The 19,023-nt window shown below is 34.3% G+C and overlaps 1 protein-coding gene across 7 annotated transcripts in view; it reads left to right on the forward strand.

Annotated features, from left to right (window-relative positions):
- The window catches only part of Nfib (nuclear factor I B), a 214,947-nt gene extending 198,501 nt beyond the window's left edge, over window positions 1-16,446 (forward strand). For 4 of the 7 annotated variants that reach the window (XM_047524578.1, XM_047524579.1, XM_047524583.1 and 1 more), the window contains 2 exons: window positions 2,330-2,418; window positions 16,259-16,446. In XM_047524578.1, the coding sequence (XP_047380534.1) occupies window positions 2,330-2,418; window positions 16,259-16,388 (219 nt within the window). In that variant the 3' untranslated portion in view covers window positions 16,389-16,446. The remainder of the gene's footprint in view (window positions 1-2,329; window positions 2,419-16,258) is intronic. The other 3 variants (XM_047524581.1, XM_047524582.1, XM_047524584.1) reach the window with 1 other exon arrangement.
- Window positions 16,447-19,023: the final 2,577 nt, after the last annotated feature.

Consider the following 19,023-nt stretch of genomic DNA (forward strand, 5'->3'; position numbering starts at 1 on the left):
AAATTTAAATTGTATTTTATGTTTTTAGTAACTGAAAATAAATTTAATACTAATTAATATCCTATCAACTTCTTTGAAATTATTGCTAAATAATTGACTATTTTGATTAATTTTTATGTATGTAAGCGTATTTTTTTGTTTGGGAAAATATTTCTCATATAGATATATATTTATATATACACATGTCTTAAGGATAGATAAAAGTGAATACCTATGGTCAGGTCTAACCCCTTTGAAACTGTTGAGGAAAGAACAGTCAAAAAATATGTTGATTTAAGTGTTTAGCATGTGGACCAAGATAGCCTGCAGGGCATTTTTAGGGGTCTAAAACAAACAAAAAATGAGCAACTTTAACAACAAAAAAATGACCAACTATATAACATTTTTCCAAGATGTCATGACCCAACAGTTGTCTGTGGGACAGTAGCCAATTCTGAGTGACATTCAGATTTCTCTGGTTTCATGAAAATATGGTCACTTTTTGAAAACTCTAAGCTGAGTACACCATAGAAACTAATCTGAAGTTAGCAATTAACAGAATTAAGGTATGCTGTGCCTAATTGTACCCTCCATTCTTGAGAATTTTAATTAAGTCAAAACTAGCATTTTCTTTGATAACAAGATCAACAAGTAGTCCATCCCTAAGGTAATCCTTATGCAAAGTCAGTTTCTTAAACTGTTTTTGGATTTTCATAGCCCTTTAAAAACTTGTTATTTTGAAATAGATAATTGGTTTTACTCTGTTATTATTAAAAATAAACAGTTTACCCTATCACATTGAATTTCTATTGACCCACTTTGAGAACTTTAAAAAATCTTGACATATTGCTTCTCACACACTAGACTGAATACATTTACTTCTTTGAAATAGTAAAAGTATGTCATCATTTGACTAAAAACTAAGTACATTATTCTCTTTTATGCAAATATTATAGTCAATTTTAAGATTTATTTTTATTTCTAATTTAAGTTAATTATTGATTTACAACTTCTTAATGATGTATTTCCTGAGCAGAATCTACATATCTATCCAATCCATGTGTCTGCCTGTCTATCTAAAGGGAATTTTTCAGCTTTTTAAATTGTAAAATCCCTTTTGCCTGAAATATCAGCACAATTAAAACATATATTTTGATAATTTTAGACTGTAATTTTGGAGCCTCATACAACTGGAAAAATGAGCAGAAACTGTCATTCCGAAACTCCAAAATCACCCTTCCTAAAGAGTGTGCAGAAAGTTGAGAGTCTGGAAGGAAAAGATGCCTAATTGCAACTTTTAAAAGCCATAATGTTAGCAAAATAGATAAAACAGTTTATCACAAATTTAAAGGCATTTTGGCTCCAATCGTCATCCTGAAATTCTTGAAAAGCATCAGACCAGGTTTCATGGATGGCAGTGAAGAAGGCCCTTTCAATGCAGGATGCAGTTAATTTACAGCCTGGTTATCTAAAGGTTAAAAACCATGGTTTTCTACTGTGTTTTCCCCCCAAAGTCAGATAAGTTTACTTTCTTAAGCATAAAAATAAGCAATATATCTTTTCAATAAATCTGCTAGCACTGTAGGGCAGCTGTTAACCAAACAGAGCTGGATAGGGTTACTCGAAGGATCTCTGAAGGGCAGAGTTGATGATTCCTGGATCTGGGAAGAATTTGTTTCAGCTTGTATTCAGTGCATTCCTCACTTTTTTCAGATGTAGTAAAGAATTTTAAATACCAGTACTGTGTATTTAAGATAAAAATAGAAATTCTTATCAACTATTTCCAAATAAGACTACTTTAAGTAAAGCACAATTAGTAAACACCTAAAACTGAACACCTTGATGCTTTTATACATAAGTTAGGGTGAATGTCTATATAGGGTGGGGCCTTTCTCCTCTAAACTGCATGTCTTCTGTTTTGCAAACTGCATGCTTAAAGTTATTGATTATTTTATTCAGTGCAGATAATTTGGTATGTTGCATAGAAAAAAAGCATTTTTATTTTCTTTCTAAAATATATCTCTCTATTGAACATTAACGTTTGCTTTTATTTCAGCTCAATTTGTACTCTAATAATGGCTAATTGTTATGTTCTAAGCACTTGTTTCTCTTGTATGCTTTAATTAATAGAGAAGCATATTGCAATAGCTTTTTCTTTAAAAAGGGTCTAGGAATTTTGCTTTTCAGAATAAGATTTTCTTTTGCTTTTTTTTTCTTTTTTTTTTTTAAGTTGCCTCTTGGGAAAGTAAGGGTAATGCCATATACAGTACTAGTTTGCATGTGTTCATTTAAATACTAAAAACTGTAGTACTGCTCGATCCATATCTGACTGCTAGGTTTCAATTGACAGCTGAGGATTTGTGACTGGACCATGAATCAAAACGGCAGGCATTTATACCCCAGTACCAGTGAGGATACATTGGGAATTACTTGGCAAAGGTAACATTTTAATTATTTCCAACCCTACACTTACACCTCAAACTTCCATGTTTTTAACTAGTTTTACCGAAAGTATATTTGAAAAATTTAGTTGTTTTGGCTATGCCATTCCTCTTCTCCTTCCCCTCTCCTTTATTTCCTGTTTAAATGCAACATCAAATTAATTTGGGACTATAGCATATGCTAACTGGTCATTGAGATTTCTAAATACTGTCAAATGTTTGATACAATTTATAATATTTTTGATGGGGGAGGGGGTAAAATCTGATTCTTAGATTTTAGGTCCTGAAAAATGAAATTCTAGCTTAAGGGAAGATTTTTCAGCATTTGAGGATAAAGCATTGGTCTTTCACATTATACATTCTTCTCATTTTGACTCTCCTCTACTGCTACCTCTAAGTCATTTTACTATTCATTTATTCCTTTATCAGGAAAAGCTAGAAGGAAAATTTCAAGTTAGTCAATTTAATTGTTACTAGTAGTACCCATAAATTTTGGAGTGGGAAGACTGTTGGAATCAGTAACTATGAAGGAATTTGGTTTAAATAAAGTATTAATTCGTTTGTATACTGATATGACCCATTGAGGGTTGACTTAATTTGGTTGGTTAAGATAATTATTACAAAACTTTATTTTCAAAAGCAGTTCGGATATTGTTTCATGTGTTGGTTTTAGATAGTAAGTAGTTCCGAGATAGCTTCTTATGTGTTATTTTAATAAGTTATGTCAAATTGATAAATAATTAAAATTCATGGTATAATCATATGTATTAAGAAATTAAAAATTGCAATAGGGAGTAAAGTTGTTCCTTAAGTTCACCAAAAATAGAGCTAACTTAATTTTTCAGCCCAGCTATGATTATGATCCTTCCTTTTCAGAAAATGCCTATATGAAATCACATGCTGAGATATTAGTTGTGATAGAACTAGTTGCTCAGCTCCTTGTTGGTTGATAGAAACTTTTGAAGAGTAAAGTTTGAGTCAGATTAATTAAATGTCCATGTTTGCTCAGATAAAAATTAAGAAAATTATTCATATTGTGTTCTAAAAACTTTGATGGCTTTCTAGTAATTCAATACCTAAATGATTACAGTATGCCTTTTACTTTTTGAAGAGTAACAAACTATCAAATTTAAAAATGGATACATTTTTACCTATTATGATCCCTCCTCTGAAAAGCTTGTATTATTCCTCCTTTTGGAAAACAATAGAATGTAAGTTACAAAAAGAAGTGGAAGTATCTTATTTAAATAATCTTAATGACTAGTAGCATCAATTACATGTAATGAAAGTACCTTATTAAAAAGTCTGAATTAATACTTTTAAAAGTTAGTTTAATTAGGTTTGATAACACATTGTTTGCATTTTGTTTTATTAAAAAAAAAACCTTCCTGTATTCCATTTCTGCCCATAAGTTAGCAAAATGGCTCATGTCTGCATACAAGCTTGCCATATTTATAAGAATTGCAAATCAGATGAAATGTACTCATGTTTGTAAATCAGCCTCTGAACTTCCAAATCTGTTGATTACTGATTGGCATTTACTTAATCTAAAATAGGATAGCACCTTGAAAATACATTAAATCCAATAAAGATGTAAATGATTACCAATTTAAGAAATAATTTCACCTAATTCCTCATAATTTTTTAAAATCAAAAACAGATATTCCCCCCCAAAAGAAAAGGTGAGTGGACAATGAATCAGAACACATGTATGTGGAGTGAATGAATATGAGAATTAAACTCAGCTCTGAGGGGTGTATTGTTCATTTCACAAAGCCCCCTCTTGGTGAAAAATTGATATTGTAAATCAGTTTCAGGTCATAGACAAGAATTCAGAATTAATATTTTTTTCTTTTTCCCCATCTCAAAAATAATAGTTTTTCTTTGGGTTAGTAGATCATGATGTGTAGAATGGCCTTAGTGATTCATACAGCTCTTAAGCAGGCAGCTCTGGGTTTGTTTCTTTCCTTTTTGTAGTAACTCAGAAGGCGCGTAATTGGTGATGGCAGGCGTCTTGCTTATACATTCTACAGGGATTTATTGCATCTCTGTGTGGGGCTATCCTAAATGCTGTGATGGACAAGACACCCACAGTTCTTAAAATCTAAGTATCACGCAGTTTAGGATAAATATACTCAAACAGACAGCAATTCACTTTGCTTTGTTACCTTTCTCAAATATGGACACAAGTCCATATTTTAGAACATAAAAAGGCCATGCCTGTGGCATGGTGGCTTTACATGTAATTTATAATTTGTGCCCTGTAGTCATTTTTACAACTTAATTTTTTTTCTTCTAGATATAATATTGAAAAAGGGAAATAATAACTGTAACACTACCACTCTTTTCTTTTTCAATGCTAGAGTTGGAATCCAGGGTCCCACGCATCCTAGGCCAGAACTAAACCCCAGAGCTATACCCTCAGTTCCTGTAGAAGTACCACTTTAAAAAAAAAAATTATTTTAGTTGTCAAAGACCTTTATTTTATTTATTTATATGCAGTGCCAAGAATCAAGCCCAGTACCTCACCTGTGCTAGGCAAGTGTTCTATCAACTGAGCTACCACCCAAGCTCCCTGGAAGTACCATTTTTAAGGCAGATCATACATATCTAAAATCTTCTGGGCACAGCTGCAGCTTTACAATCATCTCAGTAAGGTGAAAATATACCAGAAATGTAGATCTGGTCAACCAGAGAATTAAATAATTTAGCTTTGGCATGATGGAATAAAGAAGATACTACGGGTTATTTTTGTTGTGGCTGTTGCCTTTTGTTTTTAACAAAAGGCAATCCCTGGAGACTTTGTAGTGTTTCTGTGTGGCTTTGTGCCGTTTGAATTGTCTGCTGTTTGCTGCCATCTCACTGGTTCATGGTTGCCTCCTCTTCCACTTCATGCCAGTTGCCCTCTTGAGGTGTTTGCATGTCATTTAATGCAGCTCCTTTTGGGGACTAGAATGGCAGGTCCTGGGGAGCTGTACAAGTAGTGTAATAAAAGCTGGAATATTTCCTCTGTCCTTCCCCACCCCACCTCAGGCTATAAACATTCCCTAAGGAACCAGAACTGACTTTTGGAAAGTTTTCACAGCCTTCCTAGGTTGCAACCTGATGGTGTTTTGTTGTTCTGACCTTAGAATTCTGTGAACCATTTTTCTGTTTGTACGCATGTGTGTGGTCATGAGCTAAGGAGTTGCTTGTACCTTGAGAAAGCGAAGCTTTCTGCTGGAACAGAAGTTCAGTTAACTGCCATGAACACAGAATAAAATGTTGATGAAGATCTACCTCACTTCTACTTCAGTGAGAATGGGTTCCACTCCTGGGAGGGGCATAGGTACCAAATTTGCTCAAGCTAGACACTGTTACGCCTGTGCTTTGTTCTCCTACGTAGACAAATCCCTTTCTTTTTGCACATGTGCTTTCTGTGGGTGTAAACACATACAGTAAGTACTCCCTAACTGACTTTCTTTGTTGAAACTATAGGCAGAACTTTGGAATATTGAAAGAGTGGTATAATTGAATGAAAAAGAAAGCCGAAGGACAATCCAAGAATAATATAAACATAAGTTATTTTAAAACATTGGAGGGAGTGCTTTATGCAAAAGAGAAACTGGATTTAGTGTTTCATTCTCCCTTCTCCCCCTTCACCCTTTTCAAGAAGACGCAAAGCCACAAGTGAGGGTTGTATGTGTTTGATGGCTTATATAAACATGGAAGAAGCCTTCAGATGGCTAAAATAAACATGCGCGTGTTACTGAAGGATATGTTTACACAAACCATTTGCTCAGCCTCCGAAATAATGAATAAATGAAGATTTTACTAAAATAATTGGAAGGATTTTTGTGTTTCTGCTGATGCCATAATTGAATGGCACCAAAGAGACTTTTATCAGCTCTTTTCCGTGTTACATGTGTTAGCAGTTCCTTTCCATGAGTTCAATACTTCATTTTGTAGTTACTTTACACATGTTTTTGTAAGAAATTGTCGTTTATTACTGCAATTCTAGAGAGTTGCTTGATTTCCCAAGAGAAATTTAGCAGCCAGTAAAGGTTATTTGGATCTGGTTGGCCAGAAGAGGGAGGGCAAAAAGGAAGGAGTAACAGTGTTCATTTCATATATATATATATAACTCTCTTTACATCACACTGCCCTGTCCATTTACCATTTTTCTTTGTTACATCCATAACATTTTCATGGTAAAATGTATGCTCTGGAAAGGCTTAAGAAGGAATATTTAAGAAAAAAACAATTCTCAATATTGGGTTGCAACTGTATGTTCATATGCACATAGATGTTTGCATGTCTCTATGCATAAGTGTGTATGGGTGGATATAAGTGTGGCTGTGTCCACAGATATGTGGCATGTATATGATAGTGGCAGTACATGGCCTGTTCTTAGGTGGAATTAAGAGTTAACTTTTGTTTCAACGTTACACTTAGGCCATCCCCGAGAATTGACTAGGTTAGCATTTCCTGCTCTCAGTTTGTTATCTTGACACATAACTATAGTACAACAGCTGGGTTGTTCCTGGAGTTCCTGGGGGGAGCTTTATTCTCAGAGTGCTGAGTTTCCTTTTCAGCTGTTAGCTCTAAAGTGTATTCAGAATATACAACTTTTTAATACACCAGCCTGGGCCCCTAGTACCACTCTGGGACCATGATAGAAATGCTGATAAGATAGACGAATGGAAGAAACTTTGGTTCAAGGCAGAAAATTGAAAAAGCCGAAATTGCACATGACCCCTGTTTGCTAACAGGGCTGCTAACCAAGGTTGCTGTCTGCATTTGAACATTCTCTTGCAAGGAATTCCTTTCTATTCTCATCAAAATTATTTGCACCTGTTATGAAATCAAAACTAGAAACGTTGCCATTCTTAAAAATGATCTTGATACGGTTTTCACAAACACACAATGTCTCTGATCTGACTGTTGAAAAATACATTGGGATTTGTTGTAGTTTTTGCCTAACTTTCTCCATTTATAAAGAAAGATTTGTGCAATACGACATTTCCTTTTTATCTAGGCAAACTCTTCAGAACACTTCCTAAGAAATTAATTGTATTCCAGCCAGACTTGCCTGCTGCCATCCCACAGGAAATGGGTCAGCAATCCATTAAGATGCCATTAGATAATCTAATTTGGAACTTAATCTCTAAATTAACCATGCTCCATACTTGAAGCATACTTGAGAGAAAGAAAAAAAGTTTACGTTTGAATCGATAGGGGAGCCGAAGCGTGAAGAAGGCTGTTTGTTTTTTCTGTAGCTGTGGTCACGTCTCAAGCCGTCTGGTAACCAGGAGAAACCAGACATGATGTAATTCCAGATTGAACTTGAACTTCAGGGACTTAGGATGGGGGAACAATGGGCCATAGGAATCAATAATGTCCATTTTCCACATGATTATGTTTGGAGCTTTAAGTTAACCTTTATGGGAGAAGCAGCAGGATCAGCAGTGTGACCAAAATGAGATGATCCAGAGACAAGATGTTAGAGGAAAGAAAACAACTTTTTCCGTGATATTTTCTGAGCAGCACTGCAGATTCCAGCAGGATTAGAAAAGTTCCCGCTCTGCAGTAAACCGGTGGCCTGTTCAGAGCACTCTTTGTTCGCTTAGGTAGGACAAACTTAATCTTACGTTTCCTGTCAGATGATTTTTGGCAGTGCTACTGGAGAGGGAGGAGCATGATTCAGAGCATTCCCAAATGTAAACCTTTCTGATTAACCCTTTGCAACAAAAGGAAGTATATCAAACACCTACCTTACATGAAGATGTTTTATGTAAAGTGCCATATTCTCTCACACTCTACGTCCATGAGGAGTGAGCTCCATCAGCAGCAAAAGCACTATTTATTAGTTTACCTTTTTTGATCCTCATTTTGCTAGTGCTATGAGTAGGTGTACTGTGAATTTTTAGTGGCATTTAAATAACAGAGCCCACGAGTGAATAAATATAATAAACACCATAAATTATAAAAGAAAGGCCAAAAGCCCACTGAAGTTCAAGAAATTGAAAAACACAAAAGTGGAATATTCAGAAATTATAGAAAGTTATGTTTGTTCACTTTGTTTTGCAAGAAGGAAGATCTTTGCACATGTGAACAGAGTTAAAGGCACAATATCAAAAAGCATTCAGTTCTTAATCCTTTGAAGTTTAATACTTCAGAATTCTGATACCGGTAAGTTCTATTCCTTAGAGGAGAAATTAGGCAAATAATGCTGATTTTTGCTTTTAAGTGAAAATCATTTGCGAAAGAATCTCTTTTTGTTTTTGCATAAAACTTACATTTCCATTTAACTTAGTATGCCTTGGATGATTTTCTCTAGTGAAAGGCACTATGTTGAAGCACCATTTTTGTAGAGAATTTTGTCTGCTGTTGAAGAATCACATATGCAAATAAGAAGAGCAAGTAGCACTTATAACAATAGCATTGAAAAGAAGCCTAGGGGTGGAGAGGAATACAGACTAGAGAAGGAGGCTGGAAATCAACATGTGGGCTTCTCTGCCGCATGATCTGTGGGAGGAGATAAAATTACTACTATAAGCCTAATTATTCTATTTTTTTTAATTGGCTAAAACCTCCCACAGCTTCATAAGTTGCTGTATATGTGTGCATGTGTGTCCTGTAACTTATTTATCATTAGTTCTCTTCACGTTAATTCTCTACCTTTCACTTTTAGCTCTAAAATAGGTAAAAGATAAATTTTTTTAAAAACTCTACTTAATGTTCCCTATTTAGGGAAAGAACGTCTTATTTTTGCTTAAACTAAACATTCTAAGGAAATAGGTTTTTGTTACTTTTAAGTGTATAGATTGCCTTGTTGAAGGGTCTTTCAGGATGACGTAAGAGCTTTTTACTGAAAGAGAATAGCAATTTAATACTTAGTTGTAATGGTCCCATCATAAGGGCTTTTCTTACCTTGTGCTCTTCATTAGATTAAATATTTCACTGGCATGTGCCATTATTTTACTTAGAACATGCTAGCACTCAAGCATGGCAAAGTTAACCCTCAATTCAGCATGCCCCAGTAACAAAAGACATCTGAAATAATTGAATATAAACTAATGAGGTTTGATGGCTTACCGTTTTGATGTTATTTTCAAAACTGTTGGTCCCCAAGGAGTAGCAATAAAGAAGACTATTTACCTACTTAGTTAAGAAACAAATACATTTCTCTTTCATTACTATGAAAGTGCTATTGCTTGCAGTTAGAATAATTCCATGAGCCACCTGCAGTTTATGATATTTGGTGTTTCCCAGAGAGCCCACAAGAGTACTTTGCAGATCAGGTAAGAGCTAGCCAGGGAGCTTTCTGATAGAGATTATTACAAATAGTAATAATCATTAGAAATCATCTTGCATGCAAATAAGATCATTCAGATGGCAATAATGATCCTTAAAAATGGAAAAAAATAAATTGAAGGAACCCAAGACCTATGTAAGCACTTTGTAATTTTTGCTTCCAGTCTGGCCTGGTCTGAAGAGGAACTCAAAAGCAAATTATTGACATACAAATCTGTACATCCATAAAACAAAGGCACGTATTGCTTTCAGCTGAAAAACAACAGGTATTTGGTGAATAAAATATAGTTATTTATGCTGAAGTTTAGGCAAGAGTTATACTTCCATGGAAATTTCAGTGTGTCTAAATAATATGAACCTTAATTCATTGAATCTTTTAAAAAAATCAGTTGCAATATAAATTCCTGTCCAGTTTGTTTGTTTGTTTAAGTAAAATGTATTTCACAAAAGAGGAAGGTGAAGTGAAATGTATAGGTTAAGAACATAGATCCTAGGTCCACACGGCTAAAGTTAGAATCCTGGCTTATACAAAGCAGTAGCATTGTAATTCGGGTGAGATGCTTAACCTCCTAGCTCAGTTTCCTCATCTCTAAAATAACAGATAATGACACTTTCTCCTAGGTTTGCTGTGAGGATTAAAAGCTTTAAGCAGGTCAATCACATAAAACAGAGCCTGGCAAATAATAACCACCATCTAAGTGCTAGCCACTGGTATATTTATTATCTTTATTCTAATGCATTTATAGATTCAACTTTAATGCTGCCCATTTATTCCTTCCACTAGTCTGAGTGAGCACTTTTTCACAAAGACATGATGTGCAGACTTTATGTTATATTGAAATAAGCAGCCCCTGCAAATGTACATATATACAATCCAGGACAACATGTTTTTTAACTTAATTAATACTTAACACACCATGCCTGATTTTTCCAGACAAGCCTTTAGCTATTAATAGGGGAAATTGTTTATTGTACATTTTGGGAGAAATACTAAAACATGTGTGTTAATATTGTGTCAAAAATTAGGCAAAGAGCTAAAAAGTCTTTCAGTCTTGGAGAATATCTGAAACTGTTACAAAAGAACTAAAGGCAAATTCTATTAAGATATCTATTTTATATATTCCTCATGCTTTCTGGACCATTTTTACTTTAACACTATTTATAAGTAATGTGATTATTAGTACAGTTGAGGTTGTATGATTATATTCAGTCCTTGGTGCTTCATTTCTTAGTATTTTTTAAGCTTCTTTAAAGAGTGCTTACTGTCTTTGAAGTAAATGTAGTACACAAAACCCAAATGGACAATATTGCTATTCCCCTGTAAAGTATTAGTGTACTGGATACTCTGATATTTTATAAGTTGTCTAAAACAGAATGTCCAATTCATTACCAAATAAACATGTACCAGTAATAAATAAATTTTGCCTTTCTTGAAGTTGCTCTTTTAGTCTTAATCACCTAAAGCTTATAGATGAGATGAAATTTTTCACTTTGGTTTCTGATTCAACTCAAGGACTTAATATGTTTATCTGGTACCCTGTCATTCTTTGTGGGTTAATGGGTTAAAAACTAACGGACCAATCCTTTTTGACTTCAAAGACTGAGTCACAGGACACATAATTAAAGCAAAACAAAAAAGACACATAACCATCAAATGTTGGTTTGGCTGCAGAGAACAATTTTCTCTCTTTCATTGAAAGATAAAATTTATGGACTCTTTAGATGCAAAGACCAACTATTTTATACAGTTTACCAAGCTAAGAAATATGTAAATAGTGTATCATTTTTAAAGGAAGAAGTGGGTACCTTCTTCCCTCTTAGTCCTGATTATAGTGTTACTCTAGAGAACTTCAACTAGATTTGTTTCCAGAGGAGACAGATTCATGGAATTTCAGAGTGCTTGGCTGTCCTGCCCAACCATGTATTCTGTGCACACGTCTCTTATGTATAGGAAGGTTATGATCCAGCTTGTGGGGTACCTTGAAAACTCATTGTTTCTTGAAGTGAATATATTTGCCTTCAGAAAATTGTTCAAAGCTCTTTCTAATTTTGGGTCAACACCTGACACAGGTCCTTAAACATGCTAGGCAAGTACTCGTCCCCAGCACCATCTGACTTTCTAAGAAGGCAGTATATTACAGTGAAATGGCCATGGGAATCAGACAGAGTGGTTATATTATATCTGAGGACCAGGTGGGAGACTAGGCAAATAACTTGCCTCAATTTCCTTGGTGAAATGGAGGAAACTGTGGCCATTTTAAGAGTTCATTGAGAGAGATAAGTGACCTAGCATATGTAAAATACTAAAGATGACATCCTGTTTTTAGTGGTCTTCAGCATGATTGTACTAGGGAAATTTCTCCCTTTGTGAATCTTACAGAGGAAGTCTGAATATCTTTCCTATTCCACTGTCCTATCTTTCCTTTTGTCCTGAAACTGTTCCTTAAATCACATGATTTGGTGAGATTCTTCAATAAAGAAACACCATTGAATCAGTTTCTCTTGGAGAGTGATGCCAATAAGCACAGTGTCAGGGGTAGTCTTATCAGTATAAAAAAATCAGGGCTAAGCACCCAGCCCTAGTATCTCAAGGTCAGAATAATTTATTTCCTCTTCCTTTTCTATTGGGACCCTCATGACACATTTGTTCAAAATAATCTGAAAATATTCTCCATGAAATCTGACATTTTGTTTTTAAAACTTTGAATTTTGATTGAGCTTTTTTTATATTTTGTTCATAGTGAAATATCTCATAGAGAGAGAGTAGAAATCAGTAGGGTGAGTTGCACTTTGTGTTATAATACTTTGTGCTTTTTTTTTTTAGTATGTGCCTGATTTTTCACATAAGTACTTACATTCACTTCTCCTCCCTCCTCCTCCTCCTTTCTTCTTATTTTCCCCTTTCTTTCCCTCCACTTCCTTCTCATTCTCTTTCTTTTGTTAGTGGTCATGGCCAGTATATATTTTTTAAAGATGCTCTTTTCAGCTTTCAAACATGTTCATCTTTAGTTTGCCCAAAGAAAGATGATTTGACTTTGGAAAATTCATGATAATAAAGTAAATGTAAGCTTGAAGATATATCACTAAAGTAGCTGCATTCGACCTCCCTTCAGAGTTATATTCTCATGACTCTAGTTGATAGATTACAGATTGTGGAATTAAACTTATGATTTTTCATATAATTCTCATCCCACCATAAATTAAAAATATTATCTTACATATAACTAATTTGTGTAGGTATATGTGTGTTTATTTTATCCATACATGTTTTTATTGGCATTAATTTGTACATAGAGACAGTATCAAATCTGTGAGAAGCATTGCTATATTTTTACTTGACTATGGAATTTTAAACATTGTGCTTTTGAAATTAAATTATCTAGATTATTTCGTTGGATGAAATATTTTTCTTTGCATTGTAATTATGGGATTTGAATTAGTCTTACTAGGCCTTTTTTCAATGGAACTGCTGAAAAAGCTCTAAAAAATGTCTGTGCCTGATAGTTCTGAACTTAACCTATGGATTGGCAATAAGAGGCTTGTAAAACTCATATATGAGGTCTGCACAGTGTTAATGTTTGAGATTTATTTCCCCCCAAAGGTTCATAAACAGTATTGACAAATATATTACACACTACAATTTTGATATGGTCATAATGTAGGATGAGAGGTTTAGAAGGTTTAAATAAACATTTCAATTAAATTTGTTAGACATTCTACAGCAAGAGTCATGTTAGTGACTACCATCAATTTATTTGTATTAAGCATTTTCTAAAGAATATTAATATATGCCTTTTCTACAGAACTGAGTAAAAAATCAATTGCAAGATAAACCCTGAATTCTTGTCTTTTCTGCCATTAGTTGGTAGACTTGTCCTTTAAGAAACCACATTTTTTTTTTTTTTTTTTGGTACCAGGGATTGAACCCAGGTGCACTTAACCACTGAGCCACATCCCAAACCTTTTTTTTATTTTTCATTTTGAAACAGAGTCTCACTAAGTTGCTTAGGACCTGGCTAAGTTTCTGAGGCTGGCTTTGAACTCAGGATCCTCCTACCTCAGCCTCCTGAGCCACTGGGATTACAATCGTGCACCACCACGACCAGCTCATGCAGATTTTCAATCTAAAATTTACTTTATATTCCTAAAACATGCAGTCTCAAAATGAATTTTTTGAGATCACTTATTTTGGAATTCTTGTTGATTTTGCTGCCAAGGATTATCTATTGAGCTAGTCTCTCTCTCTCTCTCTCTCTCTCTCTCTCTCTCTCTTTTTTTCCTTTTGACACATCCCTCTTATTTCAGGTTAAAAATATTGGATGTTTGTTTATTTTGTAATTTATTTTGTTAAGAAATAGTTTGCATTGGCTATGGCTGGACTGTAAAGATAGATAAGACTAGGTCATTTTCTCCGTGGAGTTCACTTTTCAGTCAGTAAGATGCTTGCAGATAACAGATCATTACGAAATGAAGTAATAGAAGCTGTAATAGGACTATGTACAAAGTGCAGTAGAAGCACAGTTGAGGGGAAAATAAGCTTCAGGATGAATTATGTAACACTGTTCCCAATCAATGGCACAAACCGCAGAAATCATCGTTGAAGATATGTGAGGGGAGAGAGAAATGAAAATAGTTAGGTCTCTTAGAGAAGATTACAGTGAAAAATATTCTTTAAAATTATGACTTTTATTCAAGTAATGAGGACATCCTTTTGTAACTTGAATGTGATTAGTCCTGCATGATAAATTTTTGTCCATAAATACCTCTAATTTTAAGTCAGATATCTATTTTCTCTGAATATGGACTAAATCAGAATGTTTTGATGAGCGTATGCAATCTTGGGCAATACCTTCTAAAAAATGTTTAGTTGAGTGTGATTTGAACTAATTGATTGATGTGCTTATTCAAAAATTTATTGAACATCTACTCTTTTTGGTCCTACACTAAATGATTAGCAAAAAGAGAGATGGACTTTGCTGTCATGGAATTTGCCATCTGATCATAAAATCCCTTGAATTAAAAAGACCATTGTGCTTTTTTTTCTGTTGAAATATCTCAGAATTATCTACCTAGACATGTAGCAGTAAGTCATATTTTGTTTAGAGATATCAGTCGAGTAAAAAATTATATGTCAAGTTTTGTTTTAATCCAAACTTGTTCCTTCATGTTCCATAAAACCTTCTGTACCTTTGGAATTCAACTATGAACAAATGAGTGTATCTAGATCGATAGCTATGTAACAGTATATATCTCACCTTATGGTTGCAAAAGTAAAACAAAGGATACTAAATGAAATTTAAAACATTGAAAGTGTGTCTCCATGCCAGGCCCTGATTAAGCTGGGTATGCAACTGTCTGTCTGATGTTTTCTTGGTTCATCATTTTTTATGCAGCTGTTACTTAGCTGACAGTTGTTTCAAGCTGAACATTGAAACAAGCAATACATCAGATTAGGTGTACCCCAAAACTTGTGGTACATACATCTGGTGTTATTTTCCTCTACTTGACACTTTTTTGTGAGAGATTATGCTGGTAGCAACTAGAGAACTGTTTTTCATTTTTTTTTTTTTTAACATCCCCAACATAGGTCAAAACTGAGGTGATTGGAATCTCATCCCTTTATTCCTTCAACAAACCCTCCCCCTGCCCTTCCCACTCCTCTAATTCAGAGCAGCTCAGAGGTGGTGTCCTTACTAATGGTGAAGGCAGGGCATGAATGGAAAGGAAAGCTTTGGTTCTCTCTCTTAATAAGTTATAGAGGAGAATAAGAAAACCACTGGAGAGCTCTTGAACTAATAAGCACAGGCAGAGGCCTTGAAGCCTCCTAGGAAGGTTTCTCACACAGTGGATGCTCTGCAGAGAACAAAAACTATATTCCATTTTTTTTTTCATTTATTTGGTCTTTACTAATAATTTCTGATGAAGTTATGTTTGATAATCAGGCATTTTCAATTGCACATTATGCACAAGATTATCTGGAAAATGTATTTTCCTTTTGTGAGGGGGAAAGACATATCTTCCATTATACTTTTCAATTTTTTTCAACCCGATAGATAGGTAAAATATTGAAACCCATCTTTACTACTGAATTGCCTGTGAAATAAAGGTAAAACAAAATTAGTATAACTGGCAAACCACAGTATGTTGGTATTATTGTAGACTGCTGCTTTTTTTTTTTTTTTTTTCTTTTTTCTCTTGGACAAAAAAAAATCATTTTGCATTTACATCCAAACGGATCAAAAATTTTAGGAAGAATATTCTTAATCAGCTCAACAATCATGTATGTGTTCTATTCCAGGTTTTCCTGTCTCAAAATTAATCTTACTTTTCATGAAAGAAATAGATCATATAGTATAATAGGTATAATATGTGTAATTGGCATATTTATCTCATGTTAGAAGCATATTATTTCATATTAATTTTGAATAAAGTTATAGTAGTACTTTGATGCATCTGGAATTTGTATTTCTAATATCACCATATATTTTAACATTGTCTTTCTGTTTTTTCTTCCCTCTCTGCTGCCCCTTTCCTCTCAACAGTCCTGGTACCTGGGCTAGCTTGGTTCCTTTCCAAGTGTCAAATAGGACACCCATCCTTCCGGCAAATGTCCAAAATTATGGTTTGAACATAATTGGAGAACCTTTCCTTCAAGCAGAAACAAGCAACTGAGGGAAAAAGAAATAACAACAATAGTTTAAGAAATTAAAAAAAAAAAAAAAAAAAAAAAGGAAAAGAGGAAGACTGGACAAAACAAAACAAAGGGAGAAAGGAAAGAAACTGAAGAAAGAAGATGATAGACCAGCAATTGCAGCACTTACAATCACTAATTCCCTTAAGGTTGAAACTATGACATTAAAAGGGTCGATGATATTTCACTGATGGTAGATCGCAGCCCCTGCAACGTAGCCTTTGTTACATGAAGTCCGCTGGGAAATAGATGTTCTGTCTCTATGACAATATATTTTAACTGACTTTCTAGATGCCTTAATATTTGCATGATAAGCTAGTTTTATTGGTTTAGTATTCTTGTTGTTTACGCATGGAATCACTATTCCTGGTTATCTCACCAACGAAGGCTAGGAGGCGGCGTCAGAGGTGCTGGGTGACAGAGCCATGAGCCAGCCATTTTATAAGCACTCTGATTTCTAAAAGTTAAAAAAAATATATATAAAATCTCTGTAGCCTTTAGTTATCAGTACAGATTTATTAAATTTTGGCCCTTAACCCAGCCTTTTCCAGTGTGTAACCCAGTTTGAAATCTTAAAAAAAAAAAAAGAACAAAAAAAAAAACAAAAAAAACCGAAAAAAAAAAGAAAAAGAAAAAAAAAGAAAAAAAACAAAAAAGGAAAAAAAAACAGTTTGAACACAAAGGCTCTATGGAAGAAATGCCTCTATGTAGGTGAAGTGTTATCTCTGCATGCAACAGTAAAAATTAATATAATATTTTCCCCACAAAAGAAACACTTAACAGAGGCAAGTGCAATTTATAAATTTATATCTAAAGGGGAATCATGATTATAAGTCCTTCAGCCCTTGGACTCTAAATTGAGGGGATTAAAAAGAATTTAAAATAATTTTGAACGAATTTATTTTCCCCTCAGTTTTTGAGGGCATTTAAAAAGGCATTAAATCAAGACAAATCATGTGCTTGAGAGAAAAAAAAAAAAAAAAAAGAATGAAAACACAGCACTTATGTTGGTTTAGCTGCAGCCTCCATGGAGGTAGAATTTATTTATTTAAAATTACTGGTTGCATCAAGAACCCATAGGGTGTACAAAAGGTTCTATAAAATCTGCATTATAGAGACAAAGAGGCAGGCAAATCCATGTCACAAGGGTAAAGCTTACAGTTTACAAACTGGGAACGCCAGGGTGTAGGATATAAAAACGCACTCTTGAGAAAATAAATGTAATCAGGGTGCTGAAAACTTGCATGGTGCTTTCAGACATTAGCCTTGTTCAACAAATTTCTTGTATTGACAGATCCATAGTGTGCATGGGCAGACACATTTTGCCTCTATGTCTCTTAAAATTTTAATTAAAAATACTCTTTCCAGTAATCCTAATTTGCACGAAGATATAATGTCCACATTACGTGCCTTGCCTTGAAATCTAAAAAACAAAAAAACATAAAAAAACAAAAAAACACAAAAAGTGACATCACTACACTTGTTTTGCTGCATTTATTATCATTTTAAATCTTTACCATTTTTATGACAAAATATTTTGTACTCCAGACGAAGAAAAATGTGTGACATCATGGATTTTTTAGACAGTTATACCTTTATCTCACATTTATAAAGCATATCATGGCTGTGTATAGTTGCCGCTTAAAAATTGTAATCGACCAGCAATATTTTCAGTATTTTGGTGTTTTTTCTATTAACCTTTCATGTTTTTCATCTTCCAATTAATATTTGGGGGGAGGGGTTTCAAATTTATACGAATTATGCAATACCAAGTTTTGCCTATGTAGGTAGTGCTTTTAGCTGTATTGGTTATTATAGGTAAGTACACAGATTTAAAAAAAAAATAATGTATGCTTTTTTTTTTGTTTGTTTGTTTTAATTGACCAAAGTGGGTACTGCTATTTTTGCAGTGTGATGAGGTCCTTTTGTGTACTGAGAGATGGACAGGGGATTTTTTTTAATATACATATATATATATTCTGGGGCGGGTGGGAGGATTTTTAACACTTTACAGTGTAGCTGTGAAGCAGTGCACCCTGAGATGGGCCCGGGCTGCCAAGCGACTGTTCTGCCTACTGTGACAAACTTCAACTTACACAGGTTCCCCCTCTCTAATTTCCCACCTGGGGTGCAAGCTGAACTCATTTGTGATTTTCAGAAGAACCAGATAGTAAGAACTAGCAAACACAACAAATTCTCCTAGAGGCAGAATTGGCCTAAGAAAACTTATTTAAGTTGGTGGTGGTAGTTTTTCTTGAAAGTTCCAGATCCACAGTGGAGAGTGAGCCTGTCTCATATTTGGCAAAGACATTTGTTGCAATGCCCACGTAGCGGATGTTGGATGTTTCACACTTTGGGGTTTAGCGCAGGAATATGCTTTCTCCTACAAAAAAAAAGAAAAAAAAATTCAAGCAGCTGGAGGGAGTGCTGCCCCATATCTTCATTTTATTAATGATAGAATTTAATTTACCTGTGACTTACTACTTCAAATGAATGGGAGTGCACTTGGATTTTTCTTCTTTTTTTAATATCCAGAAAAGTAAATGAAGGGTTGCTATTACTGAATATATTTGAACTGAGAGATTAAAATCAAAGTTGTTTTTAGGGAACAAAAAT

This window comes from Sciurus carolinensis, chromosome 14 (genome assembly GCF_902686445.1).
Source record: "Sciurus carolinensis chromosome 14, mSciCar1.2, whole genome shotgun sequence".
Taxonomy (NCBI): domain Eukaryota; kingdom Metazoa; phylum Chordata; class Mammalia; order Rodentia; family Sciuridae; genus Sciurus; species Sciurus carolinensis.